General features: G+C 39.0%; 1 protein-coding gene across 1 annotated transcript in view; it reads left to right on the plus strand.

Moving 5' to 3' along the window:
- The window catches only part of ror1 (receptor tyrosine kinase-like orphan receptor 1), a 200,768-nt gene extending 187,744 nt beyond the window's left edge, over positions 1-13,024 (plus strand). Inside the window, exons 7-9 of the mRNA XM_049479540.1 lie at positions 621-866; positions 3,368-3,576; positions 7,475-13,024. Of these exons, the coding sequence (XP_049335497.1) occupies positions 621-866; positions 3,368-3,576; positions 7,475-8,914 (1,895 nt within the window). The 3' untranslated portion in view covers positions 8,915-13,024. The remainder of the gene's footprint in view (positions 1-620; positions 867-3,367; positions 3,577-7,474) is intronic.
- Positions 13,025-21,685: the final 8,661 nt, after the last annotated feature.

Raw genomic sequence — 21,685 nt, forward strand, 5'->3', positions numbered from 1 at the left:
TCGACAATGTTACATCAGCAGCAATTGAAAAAGAGGTGGTGACTGACTTCACATGTATGGGAGGAAGCATGTGCTGGTCTTCCCCCTTCTTGTGTTGTGGCATCACCTGTGATGGGGGATATACAGCTAAATGGGTGGGCAATTGGCCTAGCAAAAATTGGGAGAAAAATGGGGAAAAAAAATTCAATAAATTTATACACACAGTACCTTGACGTAGTTCTCCTAATTTCTCTTGAAATTAAGTCATGGAAATGTGTGAATTCTTCTTCTGTATAATATTCATGCAGCTACATTAAACAAATTTTACAATCTGTTCCCCTATGCTACCTATTAGTGCTCATCAGTCTTAATTTAAGGCTAGTTAGAGTTTGTTAATGGTGTAAAAATAGTGATTTCTTTGCATGGGCAACGCTATGCCCCTATCACCAGCATTGCAAGCCTGTTGGGTGATGTATTTCAGAATGATAAGGGCCTTTAGGTTTATGGTTAATTACAGTTACACTCTATTGTGCTGATTGGTTGTATTTATTAGACTTTGATGATGAGTATGTCGTGAAGATTTCTTGTTGTCTGATCTGATCTCATTTAAATACCTCCTCTCTTTTTCAATTTTACTATAGATCACAAATGCTTCAACAGCAGTGGTGCAGACTATCGCGGCACAACCAGTGTGACCAAATCAGGCCGTCAGTGCCAGCCCTGGAACTCACAGTACCCCCACAGCCACAACTTCCTGGCCCTACGCTACCCAGAGCTCAACGGCGGCCATTCATACTGCCGTAATCCTGGCAACAAGCACGAGGCTCCCTGGTGCTTCACTCTGGACGACAGTGTGCGTATGGAGCTGTGTGGCATCCCACAGTGTGGTGAGAAACCGTACATCAAAGTCAAAGTCAAAGTGGTTTTTATTGTCATTTCAGCTATATACAGAGTACACAGTGAAACGAAACAACGTTCCTCCAGGGACCATGGTGCACATAAACACAGTGTAGACAGAACAATAGTGCAACAGTACAAAAGTGCAGACAGACAATACAACACAATACAGACAAAGAATAATAAATAACAAGACAGTGTGCAAATTATGCAGTGTGCAAAAAGTGTGCAAAAAAGACCAGTGAGGTAGTAATTACCTCTATTACACAGTGTGCAATAGAGTCCAGTGAGGTAGTAGAGTTTTTAGTGCTTTCCATTTTCTGGGGTAAGTGGGGTAAGAGTGTGTGTGCATGTACAGAAAAAACATCAGTTCAGTCTCTGCAGTTGAGGAGTCTGATGGCTTGGGGGTAGAAGCTGTTGCAGAATCTGGTCGTGCTGGACCGGATGCTGCGGTACCTCCTTCCCGAAGGCAGGAGGGAGAATAGTTTGTGTGAGGGATGGGTGGGGTCATTCACAATGCTGGTTGCTTTGCGGATGCTGCGGGTGGTGTAGATGTCCGTGATGGAGGGGAGAGAGACGCCAATGATCCTCTCAGCTGTCCTCACAATACGCTGGAGGGTCTTGCGGTCAGAGACGGTGCAGGTCCCAAACCAGGCAGTGATGCAGCTGCTCAGGATGCTCTCAATGGTCCCTCTATAGAAGAGTGTGAGGATGGGTGGAGGGAGACGGGCCTTTCTCAGCTTCCGGGGGAAGTAGAGACGCTGCTGGGCTTTCTTGGCTGTAGAGCTGGTGTTCAGGGTCCAGGTGAGGTTATCTGCTAAGTGGACACCAAGGAACTTGGTGCTCTTAACAATCTCCACAGAGGACCCGTCGATGTTGAGTGGAGAGTGGGTGTGCTCTCCTGAAGTCAACAACCATTTCCTTTGTCTTGTCCACATTCAGGTGAAGGTCCTCTCTGTATGCTGACTCGTCGCCTTTGGTGATGAGACCCAGCACGGTTGTATCATCGGCGAACTTGATAAAGCTGTTAGAACTGTGTTTTGCAGCACAGTCATGAGTCAGCAGGGTGAACAGCAGAGGACTCAGGACACTGCCCACTGACACATAATATGCTATTAAAATCTTCAGAGAGTAGTTTAGTCTAAAGGGTCTAAGAAAATATTGATATATTGAAATATTGCAGTACTAAATACTATATAAAGTGTTTTTGACACTACAAGAGTTACAAAAAATCAGGAACCGCTCTACTTGGATGATCAATTATAGACGATTTAAGATGATAGATTTTAGATAAGTAAGTTTTGGGTTAATGTTTGGGTTAGCTTTATTATAGCTTTAGTTTTATCTACTTTATTCAGAAAATCGCTGGTTCAAATCCTGGTCATGCAGCTTGCCATCAGCTGCCGGAGCCCCGAGAGAGCATAGTTGGCACTCTCTTCCCAAATCACTTCAAAGGGTGATGTTGATCAGCACAAGGCATCTGTGAGCTGATGTATTTGGAACCGAGTCGCTACGCTTTCCTGTCAGCGCGCTGTGATGCTATTCTGCAATGCTGCATCAGCAGCAGTTGGAAAAGAGGCGGTGGCTGACTTCACATGTATAAGAGGAGGCATGTGCTAGTCCTCACCTTCTTGTTGTTGGGGCATCACTAGTGATAGGGGGAATACAGCTGAGTGGCATGTTTCGAGGTTTCATGGCAGTTTTTAAGATGTATAATGCCTTTCGTTTGCAGCAAGTCATTAATGATAACTTAAAGTAAACATACCTGTAGTAAAAAAAAATTACATTATGCATCTTTAAGCACCATGACAGAACAGTGTTGAATTAATCAAATACTTTTTCACTAGTGTTAGTGAAGCATAGACTATGGAGTGTTCACACACTAAATCACGTTGACAATATTGCATATTGTTCCTTTAAGAAAAATATTACATATTGTTACTTTAAGCTATATGAAACACTTTCATTGTATTTAATGATAAATAGAGATGTATGTAAAACCACACTGAGAGAACTTAACAGCTGCAGTTTTTTGAGGATGAAGCTTCCACTATTCTTATCATTGGCCATAAACATCCCTTACAGGTTATCTACATTAGGCTTTTAGCTCAACTGCAAAAAAAAAAAAATCAAAGAAGGATACTTCTAACACCAAACATGTCTTATATGATTGATTATAGCTGGCTTTAAGGTGAAGGCTGTGTATGTTTGATTTTTCACTGAAGTCTTCCTTTAAAACTCTCATGGTGTAAAGTTTTACTTGCTCAGATATCTTGTTAAGTATATACGACTTTAGTTTTATGGCTTGCAGATGTTTTAGTGCTTCAGACAGCAGCGTTTTTAGGAAGCGGTATTTCAGTAGGATGCGGGTTGTCTGGATGATTGATACAAAGAGAGCTGTTTGTTTTTCGAATCTGAAGGAGCATTTTTGCAGGCAGCTCACTACTTCAGCTCTCACACAGTGTGTTTATGTTGCTTCTTTTCTGGTCAGACTCGAAGGAGCAGCGTGGAGGCAGTGTGCAGATCCTCTATATCCTGGTTCCCAGCGTGGCCATCCCTCTAGCCATCGGCTTGCTGTTTTTCTTCATCTGCGTCTGCAGGAACAACCAGAAAGCCTCCCGTCCTCCCGCTCAGCGCCAGCCCAAGCCTGTGCGTGGCCAGAATGTGGAGATGTCCATGCTGCCTGCTTATAAACCAAAGGTGAGAGAAGATCAGGCTCCTGAACAGTTTAATATAAAGCCTTTGTTACGTGTTTGTGTGACATTTATATACCAATTCTACGTGCCAGTTAACATTAAAGTCATTATTAAAATATCCATCCCTAAGAATTTCATATTTAAATTTAGGAAACGTTGCTGCTGTCTCGCGACACTCACCTACTGTCCCGCGGAGCTCACCTACTGTCGCGCTGAGCTTTTTAACTGTACCGCGGAGCTCAGCTACTGTCGCGCTGAGCTTTTTAACTGTACCGCGGAGCTCAGCTACTGTACCGCGGAGATTTTTAACTGTACCGCGGAGCTCAGCTACTGTCGCGCGGAGCTTTTTAACTGTACCGCGGAGCTCAGCTACTGTCGCGCGGAGCTTTTTAACTGTACCACGGAGCTCAGCTACTGTCGCGCGGAGCTTTTTAACTGTACCGCAGAGCTCAGCTACTGTCGCACGGAGCTTTTTAACTGTACCGCGGAGCTCACCTACTGTCGCACGGAGCTTTTTAACTGTACCGCGGAGCTCACCTACTGTCGCGCAACACTTTTTAACTGTACCGCGGAGCTCATCTACTGTCACGTGGAGCTTTTTAACTGTACCGCGGAGCTCACCTACTGTCGCGCGGAGCTTTTTAACTGTACCGCGGAGTTCATCTACTGTCCTTTGGAGCTCTTTAACAGTTAAAGAGCTCCTCAGGACAGTAAGTGAGCTCCGCGCGACAGTTAAAAAGCTCCGTGCAAAAGTAGCTGAACCCGCAAAAAAAAAACATTTTTTGAAAATGAGAATCAATTCTGAATTGTTCAATGTTACAAACGCAATTCGAGCTCGAAACGATTTTTTCCTGCACCTCTATTCAAATCTTTAATGTTTTACTCGTGTCCTGGCATGACCATCATATATCAGCAATGTCTGATATATATTTATTCTAAAAACTAGTACAGTGGTCTGGTAGGTTCATTGAATACAATTAACATTATGGCAGTGTTTTACAAATAGACAAAACAAATAAAATAATATACTCAAAAACACAAAATTTCACTCAGTAATTTTGCAATCAATGCATTAACCTGTATTAAAAGTACTCTTCCACATGTACACTTTGTGCAGTTAAACATTGTCACCAGAGAGGTCTCTAAATCCCCAAATCTACCAAACTTACAGACTGTCGATTTAACTCGCCAATTTACTTGCCATTCTTTCCTTTTCCAATTCCATTTTATCTTATCCTAGAAATAAAAACAGGCTCTTTTTGTTACTGTACTTTAAAGACTGATCTTTGTTAAAGAACTTCTTGTTCCAGTTGGCTGTGAGGTACAGTACCAGTCAAAAGTTTGGACGCCTCTTCTCATTCAGTGTCTTCTTTTCTTTTTAGAAAAAATAATTTGCTGAAACACAATATACTGTATATCATCGCTGTCCAGTGAAAAACAAGTATTTCCATTTTTCTTGGTTTTTAGTTTACTACATAATGTGAACTGTTTCAAACACTGTGTACACATTTCTTGATGATTGGACCAATAGAAATTCTCCAAAATTACCTGAAATAAACTCTTTTTACATTGAATTCCATTGAAAGTTATAAAGGTTTTATCTCTCTTCTGTAAAGTTGCTGCTATGGAGATACTTGTTTTTCATTGGACAGTGACGATATGTAAATTATGTACATTACCCTGCAAAACGTATGAAATTACTGTTTTCAGTACATAAAAAATAGAGATCACTCAAGTTGGGTTTAGATCAAAGGATGTGTGAAAAAATAAAGAATAAATAAAGAAATAAAGAAAAATATTTAATTGAATGAGAAAAATTCAAATGAACAGTCTCAAGCTAAAACACTTCTAGAGTAAAACTGCAGGAGGCTGAATGAACCACAAAAGCCATAAATATGAAAGAGGCTAATTTCCTAATATGAAATTGGGGAGATTGAATTGAAACCCTCTGTTCTGTTTCTGTTTTTCTGCATTCCTTACATTCAAAGCAGCTTGAAATGAGGCCTCCTCTGACTTCTCTAAAACACACGCAGCACTAAGCCAGTGTATTGACTCCACTCACTGGGGCCCACTGGCACACACATTTATCATATATTCATAGTGAAAGCATTCAGAAATCAGTAGAGGAATGCATCACCAGCTTTATATGAGCTCCTGCTCCTCCTCCTCTGGTGCTGACAGCTGAGTGTGAAAAGGTAAAAAAAACTATCTAACAAAGGTTTTTGTCATGTTAGTAGAGGATATGTGGAGTCTTCTTTCCAGCAAAGCAGCCATGTTTAATTTAGAAACAAGTATATTAGTTTACATCCACAAATTCAGGTTATAAGTATGTTCACTAGAACTTTAAGTAAAGCTAAATGGTTGCTCATGGTAAAGCTTTCTCTTCTGGGTACAGACAATTTGAATAGTTCATTTTTTTTTCTAATTGCACAGCATTTTTAACATTCCTCACATTACACAGACTGCTTCAATTAACCTCAGGTTCATTTTGATTAGTTGAATCAACAGTAAACAACTGAAGCAAGCTGACATTTCTCACGGCGAGAGTTTGCACTGTTGATTTCATCCCTGCACTTTTATTATTTTCACTTATTACAGGGCTTTAAAGGCAGATTTATTATTAGTTTTTAGACCCTGAGTATTGAATGTAGTTTTTTACATACAGTATTACTTGACTTTTCCTTGGCCTGCAGTTCAGTCAACTATGAGAGGAGAGTGATTGGGGTTTATACAGAGCTTTAATAAAAAAAAAGAGATATATGACTTTGATTAAATGGATGAGTTGCATTTTGTTAAATATTATATTATAATGTTATATTATATATATATTTTTTTTTTTTAATAAATGACCACTTCAGTTTCTGAATCGGTTTCTCTGATTTTGCTATTTATAGGTAAATGTTTGAGTAAAATGAACATTGTTGTTTTATTGTATAAACTACAAACAACATTTCTCCCAAATTCCAGATACAAATATTGTCATTTAGAGCATTTATTTGCAGAAAATGAGAAATGGCTGAAATAAAAAAGGATGCTGAGCTTTCAGACCTCAAATAATGCAAAGAAATCAATATTTGGTGGAATAACCCTGTTTTTTCATCACAGTTTTATGCATTTTGGCATGTTCTCCTCCACCAGTCTTACCCACTGCTTTTGGATAACTTTATGCCATTCCTGGTGCAAAAATACAAGCAGTTCAGCTTAGTTTGATGGCTTGTGATCATTCATCTTCCTCTTGATTTTATTCCAGAGGTTTTCAATTTGGTAAAATCAAAGAAACTTATCATTTTTAAGTGGTCTCTTATTTTTTTTCCAGAGCTGTATATATATGTACTTTTATAGGAGAAACAGTGATTTTCTCCTATAAGACATATCAAATTGACAAAATCTTACATCCCTTCTTCTTTACAACCCTAACGAACATACAGATAACAACATAGCTAAAACACAACTCTTTCCAGCTGTTTTTAAGAATAGAGAATAATGTCTAAAAGCCAAAATCAGCTGTTCCTGCATCTGGATTCTTAACAAAAGATAACCTAACTGTTGATAAGTGTTGATAGATTGATAAGTTGATAAATGCATCACTTTGATGTGTGAATGCCTGGTCAGATCTTTAGCCCCCACAGTCTCTGTTCAACTTCTGGGCACAGTGGGGGTCGTAGGTTATACTGCATCAAAGCAGTGGTCAGCAACAAAAGGGGACACTTGAACCTTTCAGACTGTTTTGGATTGCTGGGTGAACTGGGTAAATAGTTTTAGCAGAGATTCTAGAGAAAGGGGTTCAAGTCCAGCCACTTTATACTATTTATACTTTTTTTTTTATTGTTTTACTGTTATTTGAGACATTTATTTGACATGACCCTAATCATTTCTTTCTCATCTCATCTTTTATCATTTAGAGCAAGGCCAAAGAACTGCCTCTGTCTGCGGTGCGCTTCATGGAGGAGCTGGGGGAGTGCGCCTTTGGCAAGATCTACAAGGGTCACCTGTATCTTCCGGGCATGGAGCACGCTCAGCTGGTGGCCATCAAGACCCTGAAGGATTTCTCCAGTGCGCAACAGTGGGGGGACTTCCAGCAGGAGGCTTCCGTCCTGACGGAGCTCCACCATCCTAACGTGGTGTGTCTGCTGGGCGTGGTGACCCAGGAGCAGCCGGTCTGCATGCTCTTCGAGTTCCTGGCCCTCGGAGACCTTCACGAGTTCCTCATCATGCGCTCCCCACACTCGGACGTAGGTTGCAGCAGTGATGAGGACGGCACGGTCAAATCCAGCCTGGACCATGGAGACTTCCTGCACCTGGCTACTCAAGTCGCAGCAGGGATGGAATACCTGTCTGGGCGCTTTTTCGTCCACAAGGATCTTGCAGCTAGGAACATACTGGTAGGAGAGCAGCTGCATGTGAAGATCTCTGACCTGGGACTGTCCAGGGAGATCTACTCGTCTGATTACTACCGTGTCCAGCCTAAAACCTTACTCCCCATTCGTTGGATGTCTCCGGAAGCCATTGCTTACGGCAAGTTCACCACAGACTCGGACATCTGGGCGTTTGGAGTGGTGCTCTGGGAGATTTTCAGCTTCGGCCTTCAACCTTTTTATGGCTTCAGCAACCAGGAGGTGATGGAAATGGTGCGCAAAAGGCAGCTCTTACCCTGTCCAGAAGATTGCCCTCCACGAATGTATGCCCTGATGACCGAGTGTTGGCAGGAGGGTCCTGCCAGGAGACCGAGGTTCAAGGACATCCACGCTCGTTTGCGTGCCTGGGAGGGCCTATCGTCTCACGCCAGCTCCAGCACTCCATCAGGGGGCAACGCCACCACCCAGACCACCTCCCTCAGTGCCAGCCCGGTCAGCAACCTCAGCAGCCCGCGCTACGCCGGCTACATCTACGGTGCTCCTCAAGGGCTACCTCCCACCCAAATCGCAGGCTTCATGGCAGCACCTATGCCTCAGAACCAGCGTTTTATTCCTGTTAACGGATATGCAATTCCCCCGGGCTATGCCGCGTTCCCAGCAGCCCACTTTGCTCCAGCTCAGGCCCCCGCCAGAGTGGTTCAGCACTGCCCTCCACCCAAGAGCCGCTCGCCCAGCAGCGCCAGCGGCTCTACCAGCACCGGCCACGTCACCAGCGTGCCTTCGACGGGCTCCAACCACGACGCAAATACTCCCCTGCTCTCCCACTGCGTGGCCTTGACCCCAATGGCAACCATGCAGGGTGGCGCGCTGCCCATGTTCGGACACATGCCGCAGAAAGGGCTGCAGCTGGACCCGGCTCAGGCGGCCCTATTGGCCGAATCCAACAGACTCATGTACAGTGAATCGGTCATCACCGCCGACTTGTAAATGTTCCTGTTGTAAATGACTATAATTATTGCTATTTTTTTTTAAATGCTCTTTCTTCACGTTGTAAATACGAAAAACAAAACAGCCTGAATAGAATGTAAAGATTTATATGCTAATGTGTTTTTTTTTATATTAAAAAAGTGTGGGAGGAAAAAAAGAAAAGCATTTTCCGCAGTTTCCTCATCTCCACTTTAAATGTATAAATGATGTTGTTATGATGCCTGAAGAAGAAGAAGAAGATCTTTAGGTGCTTCCTCTCTTCCTTCCTTCTTTGTTTCACGTTTAAAAAAAGAAAAAAAAAGAAAAGACAGTTTCTTGCAAAAGATTCCCCACGTGGCCTTAAATTGAGAGCGTACATCAATATTAATACATAATAAAGCCTTTCAACTTCATCTGCCTCAAGACACTTCGACTGGACAATTGAGCTCACGTCAGCCCTTTTTTGTAAATGTGAGGAGTTGAAATCTTCCCCAAAGACATAAAATGGACACAAGCACAGCTCATCTTCTCGGGAGATCTTCTTCTAAACAGTCACTCAGTCTCTTTTTTTTTTTTAGATATTGCTGTTACTTTGATCGAATGCAGGGTTACTAACACCAAACAAGTAATGTGTTATCGAAAATTGAAGGTCAGTTATTTTTAAAATTTAATTTAAAACCACCGTTGATGCCCCGTAGATGCTCAAGTAACATTCAAATAAAGGTCAATTAAACACAAATTAACTCATTCATTAGTTGAATGAATATGATTCACTGTTGAATGTAATCTTACATCTAACCCTAAACCCCTTAGATTTAGGTTTTTGGTTAATGGGTTTTAGGATTGATTTAGGGTTAGGGTTAAAATAACAATTGAGAATTTAACAGATTTTCAGTTTAGTGTAAGTTGAATGTCAGTTGAATGTTAAGTGAGCATCTATGAGAACCATCCAAATAAAGTGATGCCCAAATATCAAGCATAATTGTTGTTAAATTTACCTGATTTCTGCTGATATGCAAAATACTATTACTGTGTACATTGAAAGCCTTTTAAGTTAGCTGCCTGGTTCAATATTTTTCATGCATATACCTAATAATGAATCGGGCACTAAATCCACCTGAAGTCCTTCCATTGCAACGAAATATAGTGTTTATTTTTGGGTTGTTACATATTTACAGATATCTGCAACTGATTTGATTCCAGGATTCAGTGTCTATCTATGTATTGGTAATCCTATTAAAATCATATTTGGGAATTACAAATTACAGCAGTTCTATGCAAGGGTCATTGTAGAAGCTTTGTCACAGAAAGCTGCAATTCTTTACCACAGAATAAGTGCATGGCTGCTGCTACTCATTAACAGTCAGCATTACAAATACAGTGTGTGTAGATTCAGCTTGGCGCCGACAGTCTTCATACATTTGTACAATGTGTGAGACTAACCCACTAACTGGATATCCCTCTCCAGAGTACATCTTTCTTATCGTACAGTGAGAATCTAGCCATTATCACATTAACACAGTATGGCTTACAAACATCAGCAATGGAGACCATATTTAACCATCACCAAATGTGCAGCAGCAACAGTCTAAAAACATTTAAAAAGGAATCATCAATTAGCTGATTCACCTGAAAGACAATCTGAGGTTTGTTTTCATCTTAAAAACTGTGATTGGCCCATGTCTAGTTAGTGTTCATCCCTGAAAAAACAAATGTTGTAAAAAGAACTTAGGACAAGCTACTGTTTCTGATACAGGATCTTTATAATCATAATAATAGCCTTAATAAACAACATATGCATATGAGACGATGTGCAGCACATTGCCTTAGAATAAGTTAATGTTTTTTTTAATAATGGAGTACACTTTAAATTGTCTCTTCTTGAATGTTACATTTTTTTTCTTATTCAACTCACTCATTTTCATACACCTCATTGTGTCTGCTGGGATTGTATCACACAGCCTATTGTCAGTGTGTCAGTAAAGTAGTGAGATATGTGGAAATTTGCTGTTAATGTTTGTTGTTAATGAATTCCATTGTAAACAATTCAAAAATCCTGGGAAAAAGAAATTTGAAACAGGGTCATTAATGTGTGAAGTACACAAGGTGCCACCAGGGGGCAGAATCTCTTTATGGTATTATAAAATGAATGAAGTCGGTGTGTGTTTCTCTCTATTTGAATATCGTCACTCCAATTAAAAACATGTATCTACAAAACAGCAACTTTACAGGAGAATGAAATGTACCACTTTAAAGTAAGGCTCACTCATACATAGTTTATAAAGGGGTTATAAAGGAATTTATTAATGGCTATTAACTAAGTTATAAAAACATTATTAAGCAGTTACAACTTATCAATAGAAATTATTAATAGAAATCAGTGATTGTCTTTTCCATATAAAAATATAGAAAGTCAGTTTAATATAATTAAATTAATGTAATATGTTACTATATGCCACATTATGGTTGCTGGGTAAATCATTAATCTGGGTAGTTAAATGAATGAGTTTGTTAACATATTTGTTAATTCTGAAAAAGATAAAGATTAACTGTATAAATGAATGTGGACTCACCATTTGGCATACAACAGGCCACTGTTGCCCTTTCTATTTGTTTGTTGTAACTGCTTTTTAGTGGTTTTAAAGTATTCACAACTTAATTAATAATCATTTATAGACCATTTATTAACCCTTAAAGTTGTATTAAAAAATAATTTAACTTTCTAAGGAAGTCAATGTAAAAAGAGTTTATTTAAGGTAATTTTGGAGAATTTCTATTGGTCCATTCATCAAGAAATCATGACACAGTGTCAGGGTCAGTCTGTTAGTTCAAATAATGTAGTAAACTAAGAATTGGCAAAAATAGAAATACATGATTTTCATTGGACAGTGATGATATGATGATTATGATAACTACAGTTAGTGTTCTAACAGTACAGCACAGCAGTGTACGGACATTGCCCAGCCAGCAGTCCTTTTTATTTGATTTTAGAGTATTTTATTTTATGTTTAATGTAAGTTGTTATGCAACTATCAAATGCAAAAGCCCTGTTTTTCCCATGTTAATGACAACGATGATCTTCAATCAATGCCTTTTATTTTATTATAATGGTATCATGACACTGAGACCAGCATTATGGCAGATGACAGATGAGCGTAACCCTGTTATGTTATTACTGTTATTACACGCATGTAATAAATGATACTAGAATCAGCGGTTTATTTTTGTACAAATTTGTATCAAAGTTTTTTTTTCTATATATATATATAAATATAACAGTATTTTAATATTATTATACCTGTAGGCGTGTGACATTGAAGAAAATCAAAAAATTGCTTTTAGCCCAAACTGCAGGTCATGTATTGTACCAGTCAAAAGTTTGGACACACCTTCCTCTCATTCAAATATGTTTTAGTTCCTTTTATTTATTTTTACATTGTGATTTTATTATTGAAGACTAAATTAAAAGTACACAGGAGCACATGCGGAATTATTGTGTGTTAAACAAACCAGAATATGATTTAAAATTTAGATTATTTTAAGTACCACATTTGGAGGTGCTGAAATATAGTTGCTGCTTTTCCTTTAGATCAGGGCATGGTGGAGGCCAAGTTATAAATTACATTTTTTGTTTACTAAGTAATTCCACATGTGTCTGTGTTTTCACGTCTTTAATATTAATCTACAATGTAGAAAACATTAAATGAGAATTGTGTGTTCCAACTTTTGGTTTTTGGTACTGTATTTCATGATCAGGTGGTGTTTTATTTACTTTGTTAATTCCCCTTCCTTTCCAGGACATTTATAAGTGCTCTTAAACCTCTGTGTCTAAGAATTTCTATCATTTTATACAGGTATTGGTTTTGTTAGCATGCCCACTTGTACAAAAAGCCAAAAACCACTTTTAATATTAAAGACTGTGAATCATTGTCCCGGCTCTCTATAGAGCTGGGCTTTATTACGAATGCATTGTATACATGGCAAACAGTTTACACTTGTAATATACCAACCATGTGGCCTTGATTTCTTCTTTTATTTTGCAATTGTGAGAATAAAACTATTTTGCACAAATGGTTTGTAATGTTTGTGAGGCAAAATCAATATTAAATGATAGCATTTGGTCATGCTGAAGATGTTTACGTGTATCATTTCCTGTTTATCTACAGAAAGCAATCGATAAGAATTAGGGATGTGTTTCCTGGTAATGAAGGATCTTTTCTGATGATTTACTAACAATTTCAAATCCATAACACAACAAACAAATATATTTTTAAAAGATTTTAATAACTGGTCATAATACAATATCTCTGCTATCCTGTTTGTTCCAATTTATTGTATTCAACTGTATTATAGTATTATTTTGAACTTTCTGAGGTAAACAGTAGCAGTAGTGTTTAGGCACCGAAAGGGCGGGAAAAAGAGACGTTCATATATACATTTGAACATTTTTACATTTACATTTTTTTGTATTAATTCTGTAACAATGTTAGGCTAAAATAAGATATAATATAATATAACTACTCCTCTAACTACACAGCTGGTTTATAGTCTCTGTAAAAAAAAATCTAAGTAAGCGTCCCTGCTGTTCTGGTGTTCAACCAGGAATTTAACATATGAAACTGTCATAGAATGAAATATTACACCACATACATTAATGCTCATGGCTGAACTAAGGATCTTCACAGAGTCACATAACCGCACGACTCAAGCTGTATGTTTTATTTTTGTTGGTGTTGAATGTAGTTTATCTGATGTATACTTTTTTTAAAAAAGTCAAGAAGAGGATCGGACAGCACTCGTATAACATTCAATATATTTATTAGACTCACAGATAAAACACGAAGGTTTCGGCCCTTAGGCCTTCTTCAGCGTGCTCACCAAACAGCAGACCCGCTACTAAATGGATCAACCAGGTGTGTACACCCGGCCCCACTTAGCTACATCAGTCCACAGTATAATAGTATTTTTGAAAAATATATATAATAAATATACAAACATCAATGATGTGCAAAAATGAAAAAAAACAAAAAAAACAAAAACAATTATATAAATTATTAAAAAAAAAAAAAAATACTGCAAAAAACAATAATAATAATCACAATCTCATGGAAAAATACACAAATTCACAATCTTATGAAAATATGTCTTACTCAAAGTCAATTCAACAAAATTATTAGAAAAAAGCAGTATCTTAAAAATCCACATGCACATCAAAAACAAAAAATAAATTAAAGAAAACAACTCAAAGAAAAATCTTCATTCATGCCTTTTGGATTTACTGTACTAAGTTTAAAAATGTACCAAGCCTCTCTCTGTAGGAGACGCTGCTCGTGATTCCCACCTCTAGGTGAAGATTTTACAATTTCTAAACCCATGAAACGCAACAAAGTTAGCATCATGTCCAGCATTGTTGAAATGTCTAGCTACTGGGGATTTCTCATCTTTTTTTTTTCTGATTGTACATTTATGTTCGCAAATCCTTGTCTTTAATTGTCGTTTTGTTTTTCCTACATAGAGAAGGCCCCAAGGGCATACTAACAAATACACCACAAAAGTGGACATACATGTTATCCTACACCTGATATACTTTTTAATATATATTAACTTTGGTGGTGTCTGCTATTTTTTTTAATTAAATTTGTAAGTAATTTACGAGTGGGTCCGAATTTTCTTAGGTTAACAACAAGCTTAAGAACTACGGAACTTTTCAGAAAACATTCGGACTTTTAGGAATGTCAGAGTACGAAGTTCTAAGCTTTAACATAACAGGATAACGCTGTATCTGCCATAATGCTGGTCTCAGTTACGAAGTTTACGAAGTTACGAAGTTCTAAGCTTTAAGAATGTTTTGGGAAACGCATCCCAGCTGTTGAGATCATGCTAAATATAATGCTACAATGAACCAATGAACCTCCAGTAAACGTCGCCTCGCTTTGCCAAACATTCACACAAAGCAATCCAGACTGTTCTCATACAGAGTTCATGTTAAGGATTGGCTGGGCTAAGAGCTGAGTGTCATGCCTAACCTGACCAGAAGAGGGCAGCACAGAATGACTTAACTATACTACTAAAGTTTGAGAGGAAATTCAGTGTGTGTGTGCGCGAGCGTGTGTATGTGTGTTGTGTGTATGTGTGCACATGTGCATGTACATAGATAGACATACTGTATACAAAGTACAGTGAATGGTTTAGATTATACAGATATTCTCTAGATTCTCATTCTCTCACACTTTAACCTGAAACACATCTCCTCAGCTTTCAGTAAACACAGAAAAGTCCTTGGCCAGTCAAAGAGTCAGAGTCAGTCTTTACAGAAAACAACACGCGTTATTCCAGTTCTCCAGAGAATGGAGGATGAGGAACTAATGCTGCACATATGGGGAGGTGATTAAATCTGCACATATGGACACACTCCTGGCTTGGAGAAAAAAAATCTGGACCTCATAGTGGGAGAAGTGAGCGCCCTATAAGGATTCGGGTTTGGAATGTTTTTGATCAGTTCTGCTCTCCGGTTTCCAGCACGCTTATCTGGAACAGCCCCAGAAGTGGCCAGCCAGAATCTGTCTCAGGAATGCGCAGTGGGGAAACAAACACACACTGTTATGCTGCTTTACAGAGAAGGGATGCTTTAACTAACAGGTTTTGGATTAGGTGTTGTTTTTAGGTTATTATTTTTTTATTTTTAATATCCATACTACAGCTCTGGAAAAAAAAAATCTGTTTCTCTGATTTTGCTGTTTATAGTTAAATGTTTGAGTAAAATTAACACAGTTGTTTTATTCTATAAACTATGGACAACATTTCCCCCAAATTCCAAATAAAAAGAGGATTTATTTGCAAATAGAAAATGAGAACTTGCTAAAATAACAAAAAAAAAGATGCAGAGCTTTCAGACTTCAAATAATGCAAAAGAAAACCAGTTCATATTCATGAAGTTTTAAGAGTTCACAAATCAATATTTGGTGGAATAACCCTGGTTTTTAATCAGTTTTCATGCATCTTGGCATGTTCTCCTCCACTAGTCTTACACACTGCTTTTGGATAAACTTTATGCCACTCCCGGTGCAACAGTTTAAGCAGTTCAGCTTGGTTTGATTGCTTGTGATCATCCATCTTCCTCTTGATTATATTCCAGTAGTTTTCAATTTGGTAAAATCAAAGAAACTCACCATTTTAAAGTGTTTTATTATTTTTTTCCAGAGCTATATAATATAGTCAAGTGTAGTTACTAATGGATATTTTCAAGGTTCAGGTTTGCAGCAGTTAAACATCACACTCTGTCAGGACATTTAGTGTTGTCATATTGTTTATATTTTACGATGTATAGGCTGTGAGGCTGTGTAGAGTGCAAAGGGCACAGGAAGGTGGGGTGGCAGGACACAGTGTCTATCTATCCCAGTATGGAAACTGCAGCTTATTAGTGTAATTAGTGTTCTGATTTGAATGAATGAATGAATGAATGAATGAAGTTACACTTATATAGCGCCTTCCTAGAGACTCAAGAACGCTTTAGAATCACGTTTTACACAAAACCATTTACACTCATCAATCCAATCACTGGTAATGCCACAACACAAGGGATGTGAAGACTAGTATATGCCTCCTCCGATACATGTGAAGTCACCCACCTCCCCTTTTTTTTAACTGCTGCTGATGTAGCATCGCTGAGTAGCATCACAGCGCACTCAGTTTGGATACATTATTGACATCACCCTAGAAGTGATGAAAGGTAAGAGCGCAATCTACCCAAGCTAATGGCAAGCTACATGACCGGGATTTAATCCGGCGATCTCCCAATCATAGTTGCAGTGCTTTAGACCGCTGGACCACCCGATGCCCCCTACTTTTATTACTATTAAAAATGACACACTGGAGATGGTTGCAAAACTTAACATGTGGTTATGTCTCAAGCTGATACATAAATGATCACACTGAGTAAATTATTCGACACTAGATTAGGGTTGGCCTAAGAGGGCATAAAACTGCTTTTCTAACTGCCCATCTCAAAGGCTACTTCTGGTAGTGCACCTCTTGGTAAGAAATTATTGACCGCCAGGCATGCAAGACTGATAGAAGTAGGATGGTCATTTGAACAAACTGCCTACCATCTAGGCCACTTTTTTGAAGGGGCCTGATTGGACCATATCAAAATATCAGTGCCCGTGTCCTGTTATAAAAATAGTATTCATCAGTTTTTTAAAACATTGTATCCGAAATGTATATGGGCCACATTTGGACACAGGGCCAGACTTTGGACAGGCCTGATCAAACAATTCATCAGCCAGCCACTGTTGCATTAGTTTTAAGTGGCGCCATGAACAAAAACCTGGGAGGCTACAGACTGGAACCATATTATCTTTAGCCACAAATCCAGGATCTGTCTGAAGATGGTTCCATATGTTCCAGCTAAACATACCCTTCCCAGCAGAAATGTACTGTAGATGAAGCTTGACATTTTTGATTCGACCCCAGACCACAACCTGCCAGGGCCCGCTCACATTCTCCTGTTCATCTGAGTGTATTTGCTTTAGTACACTTCGGTTTACGTAACTGATGTCAGCGGCTGACAGAGAGACACAAGGAGCAAGAAAGCAAGGAGAGCAGGGAGAATTCCAAATCCCACAAACGGCCATGACTCATAGAGATGAGTAATTGGTGTAAAGTGAAGCAGATGCTGTTTGCTGACTGACACTCCTCTTAATCACACACTGACATGATCGCTGCCTTTCATTTTCCAGTGACTGCGCTCTTCTTCCTCACACTTCATGCTCTTTACTGCCCAAGTACCCATGATTCAAGTTCTGTACTGCCTATAGGGTTGGAAAAATGCCACTAAACTGTCCTCTAGAATGTCAAAATGTGATCAAGTACTGTTACAAAGTCCTTTAATGCCACCCATACTAGAGATTGTCCCAACAGGTGCCACTTCCCCGTGGGAAAGAGCTGGAAAGGATGTGAGGATGTGGTGCTGTACAGGGTTCTCCTACAGGTGGGAAAACAAGACAAAGTGGGCAATTAGGTGCCCATTTAACAGAGAAGTGCCCCACCAGTGGATTTATTTTTTTAATTTTTTTTACACCCCAGGCCTTTAAACAGCCTGAGAGTCTGGGGTCTGCTGACAGGCGGTTCTACCCACCTAAGAAAAGCCTAACTAATTCCAAGGAGAATAGATCTGGCCCAAGAATTTAACCCTGGGGAACCCCATCTCCTCATTGAAGGATAATACAGAGATCTTCTAGATCTACTTGATAGGATTTGACGCTTCTCTATGTGAGTTTTCAAACATTTGTACGGTATGATGAGGCTATTTGGTGCAAAGGGAACCTGTCTGTCCAATCCCTCTCACACTCAGCTCTGCCTGCGATCTGCAACCTCCAGACTACATTGCCCAGGATGCACCACACCGACATTACACCCAATCCCTATTACATAACACAGCACATGATATTTCCAGGAAGCATGTCACCTGAGTACGAGCCACATGGTTTAGCCCAATAAAAGGTGCTCAATTGCTCTTAGTCAATGCTAAGTATTGACAATTTAGGCTCGTACAACATGTTTTTCCATTGGCTGTGTTACTCTCTCGTTTTGACTTTGCTTTGTATTACCAACCTTGATTTTTCCAGCAAGCAGGTCACCTGAGTACTAGCCACATGGTTTATCCCAATATAAGGGGCTCAATTGCTCTTAGTCAGTGTTAAGTATTGATGGTTTATCCTCGTAAACATGTTTTTCCAATGCATGTGTTACTCTGTCGTCTTGACTCTGCTTTGTATGACCGACCGAATACAACATTTTTTCTTTATACGTCATCAAAACCTCATTTGGTCCAGAAAACCAGTTCGGTTATCCCTTTTAGTTGAACTTGACCGTACACTCCCCCAGCCTCCTTCTGGAACAGGATCCCTTGGAGCACATGAAGTTCATAACAGAGATGAGGACACTATCAAAGAGAGTGTGACAGCTGACTGGGCTTTGTGTCAAGATGAAAGGCTGAAAAAAAGGAAGAGGATAAAGTTACCAGGTGCAACCTTCCGCACATCCCCACACACAGACCCCGAGACACAGACAAACCCTGGATTGTCAGGCTATAGGAGCGGTTGTTATAGGTTGACTAACAGGCATTTGACCTCTAGATAAAGGAGGTCGCTGTCCACAGTGTTGTGCTCTTGACCTGTAGAGAGCAGAGAGAAACAGAAAGCCTTCTCAACATGAAGTGGTCAGTCATTTTCTACTCCAGCCTCAGGCTCGAATGATAATACTGACTTATTAATGTGCAACCTCTGCACTGTAGTGTTGACCAATGAGCCTCCACACACGGATTTGTTGGTCTTCTCCACCCAGACAAAAGAAAGACTCGTCAAGATGAAGATGAGCCGTTGGCATTCTGCTTTTGTCTTGATGGAGATGACCAATGAATCCTTGTGTGTAGATGAACGGTTTGTTGTCATGTATCACATGTCCAGAGGGCTTGCTTGGTAGAATGCCAGATCATCTTCTACCATGGTTTTCATTACATGCACTTTCTTTACAAGACTACAGTTATGTTAATACACGTTACACTGCAAAAAACTAAATCAAGTGAAATTTTCTAAATTTAAGGCAATAAATCTTATTTTCTTCTCTGATAAGACTTTTTGTCTTACTAAGCATGTTAGATTATTTTGCTTATTTTAGGGATAATTATCTTAATCATTCTTACTTAGAATTTGTACCTTATTTTAAGTAATTTGAACTCAAAATAAGCACAATCAAGCAGCAATCAAGTTATTCTGATTCTTGTGTCCAAAAACGGTGACTTTTTTGCTTGATTTAGGTGTTACTTCACTCATTTACTCATAAGAAAAAATATGTGCAAATTAAGACAAATATATGTATATATTTTGTCTAGTTTTTGCCAATAGATTTTTTGAAGTGTATTCAACTATGTCACCATCGTCGACCAAAACAAGGCTGTGGGGTACAGAAGTTGCGTTGGACCGCTAGGTACTAGCAATGCCACCTCACTGATGATTAATCAACCTGCATTAAAAGTACTTTTTCCCATTCTCTGTGCAATTACACATTCTTACCAGAGGTCTCTAAATCCTGTCACTTTAATATAAATTCATGTAATAAATAAAAAATTGTTATTCCAAAACCTTACAGTATATCTCCTTTTCCCAAATATTGCTGGCATTATTCAAATCAGACATTTGTTTTTTATCATTTCAAAATTTTATGAGGAATTGACCAATAAAAATCCAAAATTAAATTCTCATCAGGTTTAGGTCTGGGGATAATTCCCTATGTGTAATTGTTTTCATGTCTCTAATATTAATCTACAATGTAGAAAATAAATTGAATAAAGAAATAAAGAAAAACATTGAATGAGACGGGGTGTCTAAATGTTTAACTGGTACTATATATAAAAATAATTGTTTACAAGCCTAGAGATATGTTAATACACGTTATTCACGAGAGGCACCATCGTCTACCAAAACGAGGCTGTGGGGTACAGCACTTGCGATGGATCGCTAGGTACTAGCAATGCCACCTCACTGATGAGATCACATTTTTCTAAAAGAATGACATCTACTAAAAGATCAAACCTTCTATACTTTCCCCAAAGATCCTGTACTTCACCATTAATGGATTTACAAAATCAGTTCGCCATTTCAATTTAAGAAATTTATGTTACTGTGCTAGCTAGCTAGCTAGCTAAAGCTATCCATAGGATTATTTAAGATGAATGGGATGGATTATCACAGTAAACCACTAGGAACCTCTACAGCTACAAATACAGTAGACATCTGGCATGTTTTTTTTTTCACATATCTCAATAAATATGGCTCATATCAGTCTACATTTGTAAAAAAAATATTGTTCCCTGGTAATTTATATGTTCCTTCCAGAATATCATTGCAACCCAACACTACCTTCTGGGTGCATCTACTGTATATGTTTAAAGATGAGTGTATTATAGACAAAAAAATAAGTTGTCTTGTGTCTGTAGTGATTTTGGATTGGTACCGAGTTGAACATATACAGAGATGCATTTCATTCTTTTGATTTGCTTGAGATTCCTTTTCATTTGCAGGGCTGAAGTGTGTGGAAAACCCTTTTGCCGGGGCTGCAGTGAGAGAACCAGGCAGAGGAGCTGTCACCACATCCAGGTGCTTTATTCAGAAACTTTTAAATTAAAGATAAGGACTGTGAGGACTGTGTGTTATATATGACACTCCTCCACAGTCTCTGAGATGAAACCACGGGAGACTGAGAAATGCAGAGATATAGGGGTTTCTCTGATCACCACATATCTGACCACCAAGGGGTCCAGCCCTCAGAGAAGCAAGGAATGACATCATGCAGTTTAATGGGTTCCACATGCTTTTGGGGTTCAGAGGTAAAGTGGTGTGTTTTCTCTTACCACCCCTCCCCTTTACATATTTACTTTCTTAAACCTCCTGCCTTCTCTCTCTCTCTCTCTCTCTCTCTCTCTCTCTCTCTCTTTCTCAGTCTGTTCCATCTTAGTTTCCAGATCCTTCTCCCCTCTCTCTCTCATAGCTCTGCCTGGGGCTACAGGAAAGGAGGCCATTTTTACCACCTGAACCTCCACTCCATTCACCACATAAACATTTTATCCTCACAGCGCCAACAACTAGATTCTACTTTATAAAGAAGTCATAACGATGAGTGTTAAATAATGCCACTGTCATAATGAAACCATGTGTCACTGAAATGTTAACTCTGTAGAAGTAGGAGAACAATAATTCATATTAAAGCAGCAGTCCTTAAGATTTCTTTTCTTTA

The sequence above is a fragment of the Astyanax mexicanus genome, chromosome 5 (assembly GCF_023375975.1).
Source record: "Astyanax mexicanus isolate ESR-SI-001 chromosome 5, AstMex3_surface, whole genome shotgun sequence".
Taxonomy (NCBI): domain Eukaryota; kingdom Metazoa; phylum Chordata; class Actinopteri; order Characiformes; family Acestrorhamphidae; genus Astyanax; species Astyanax mexicanus.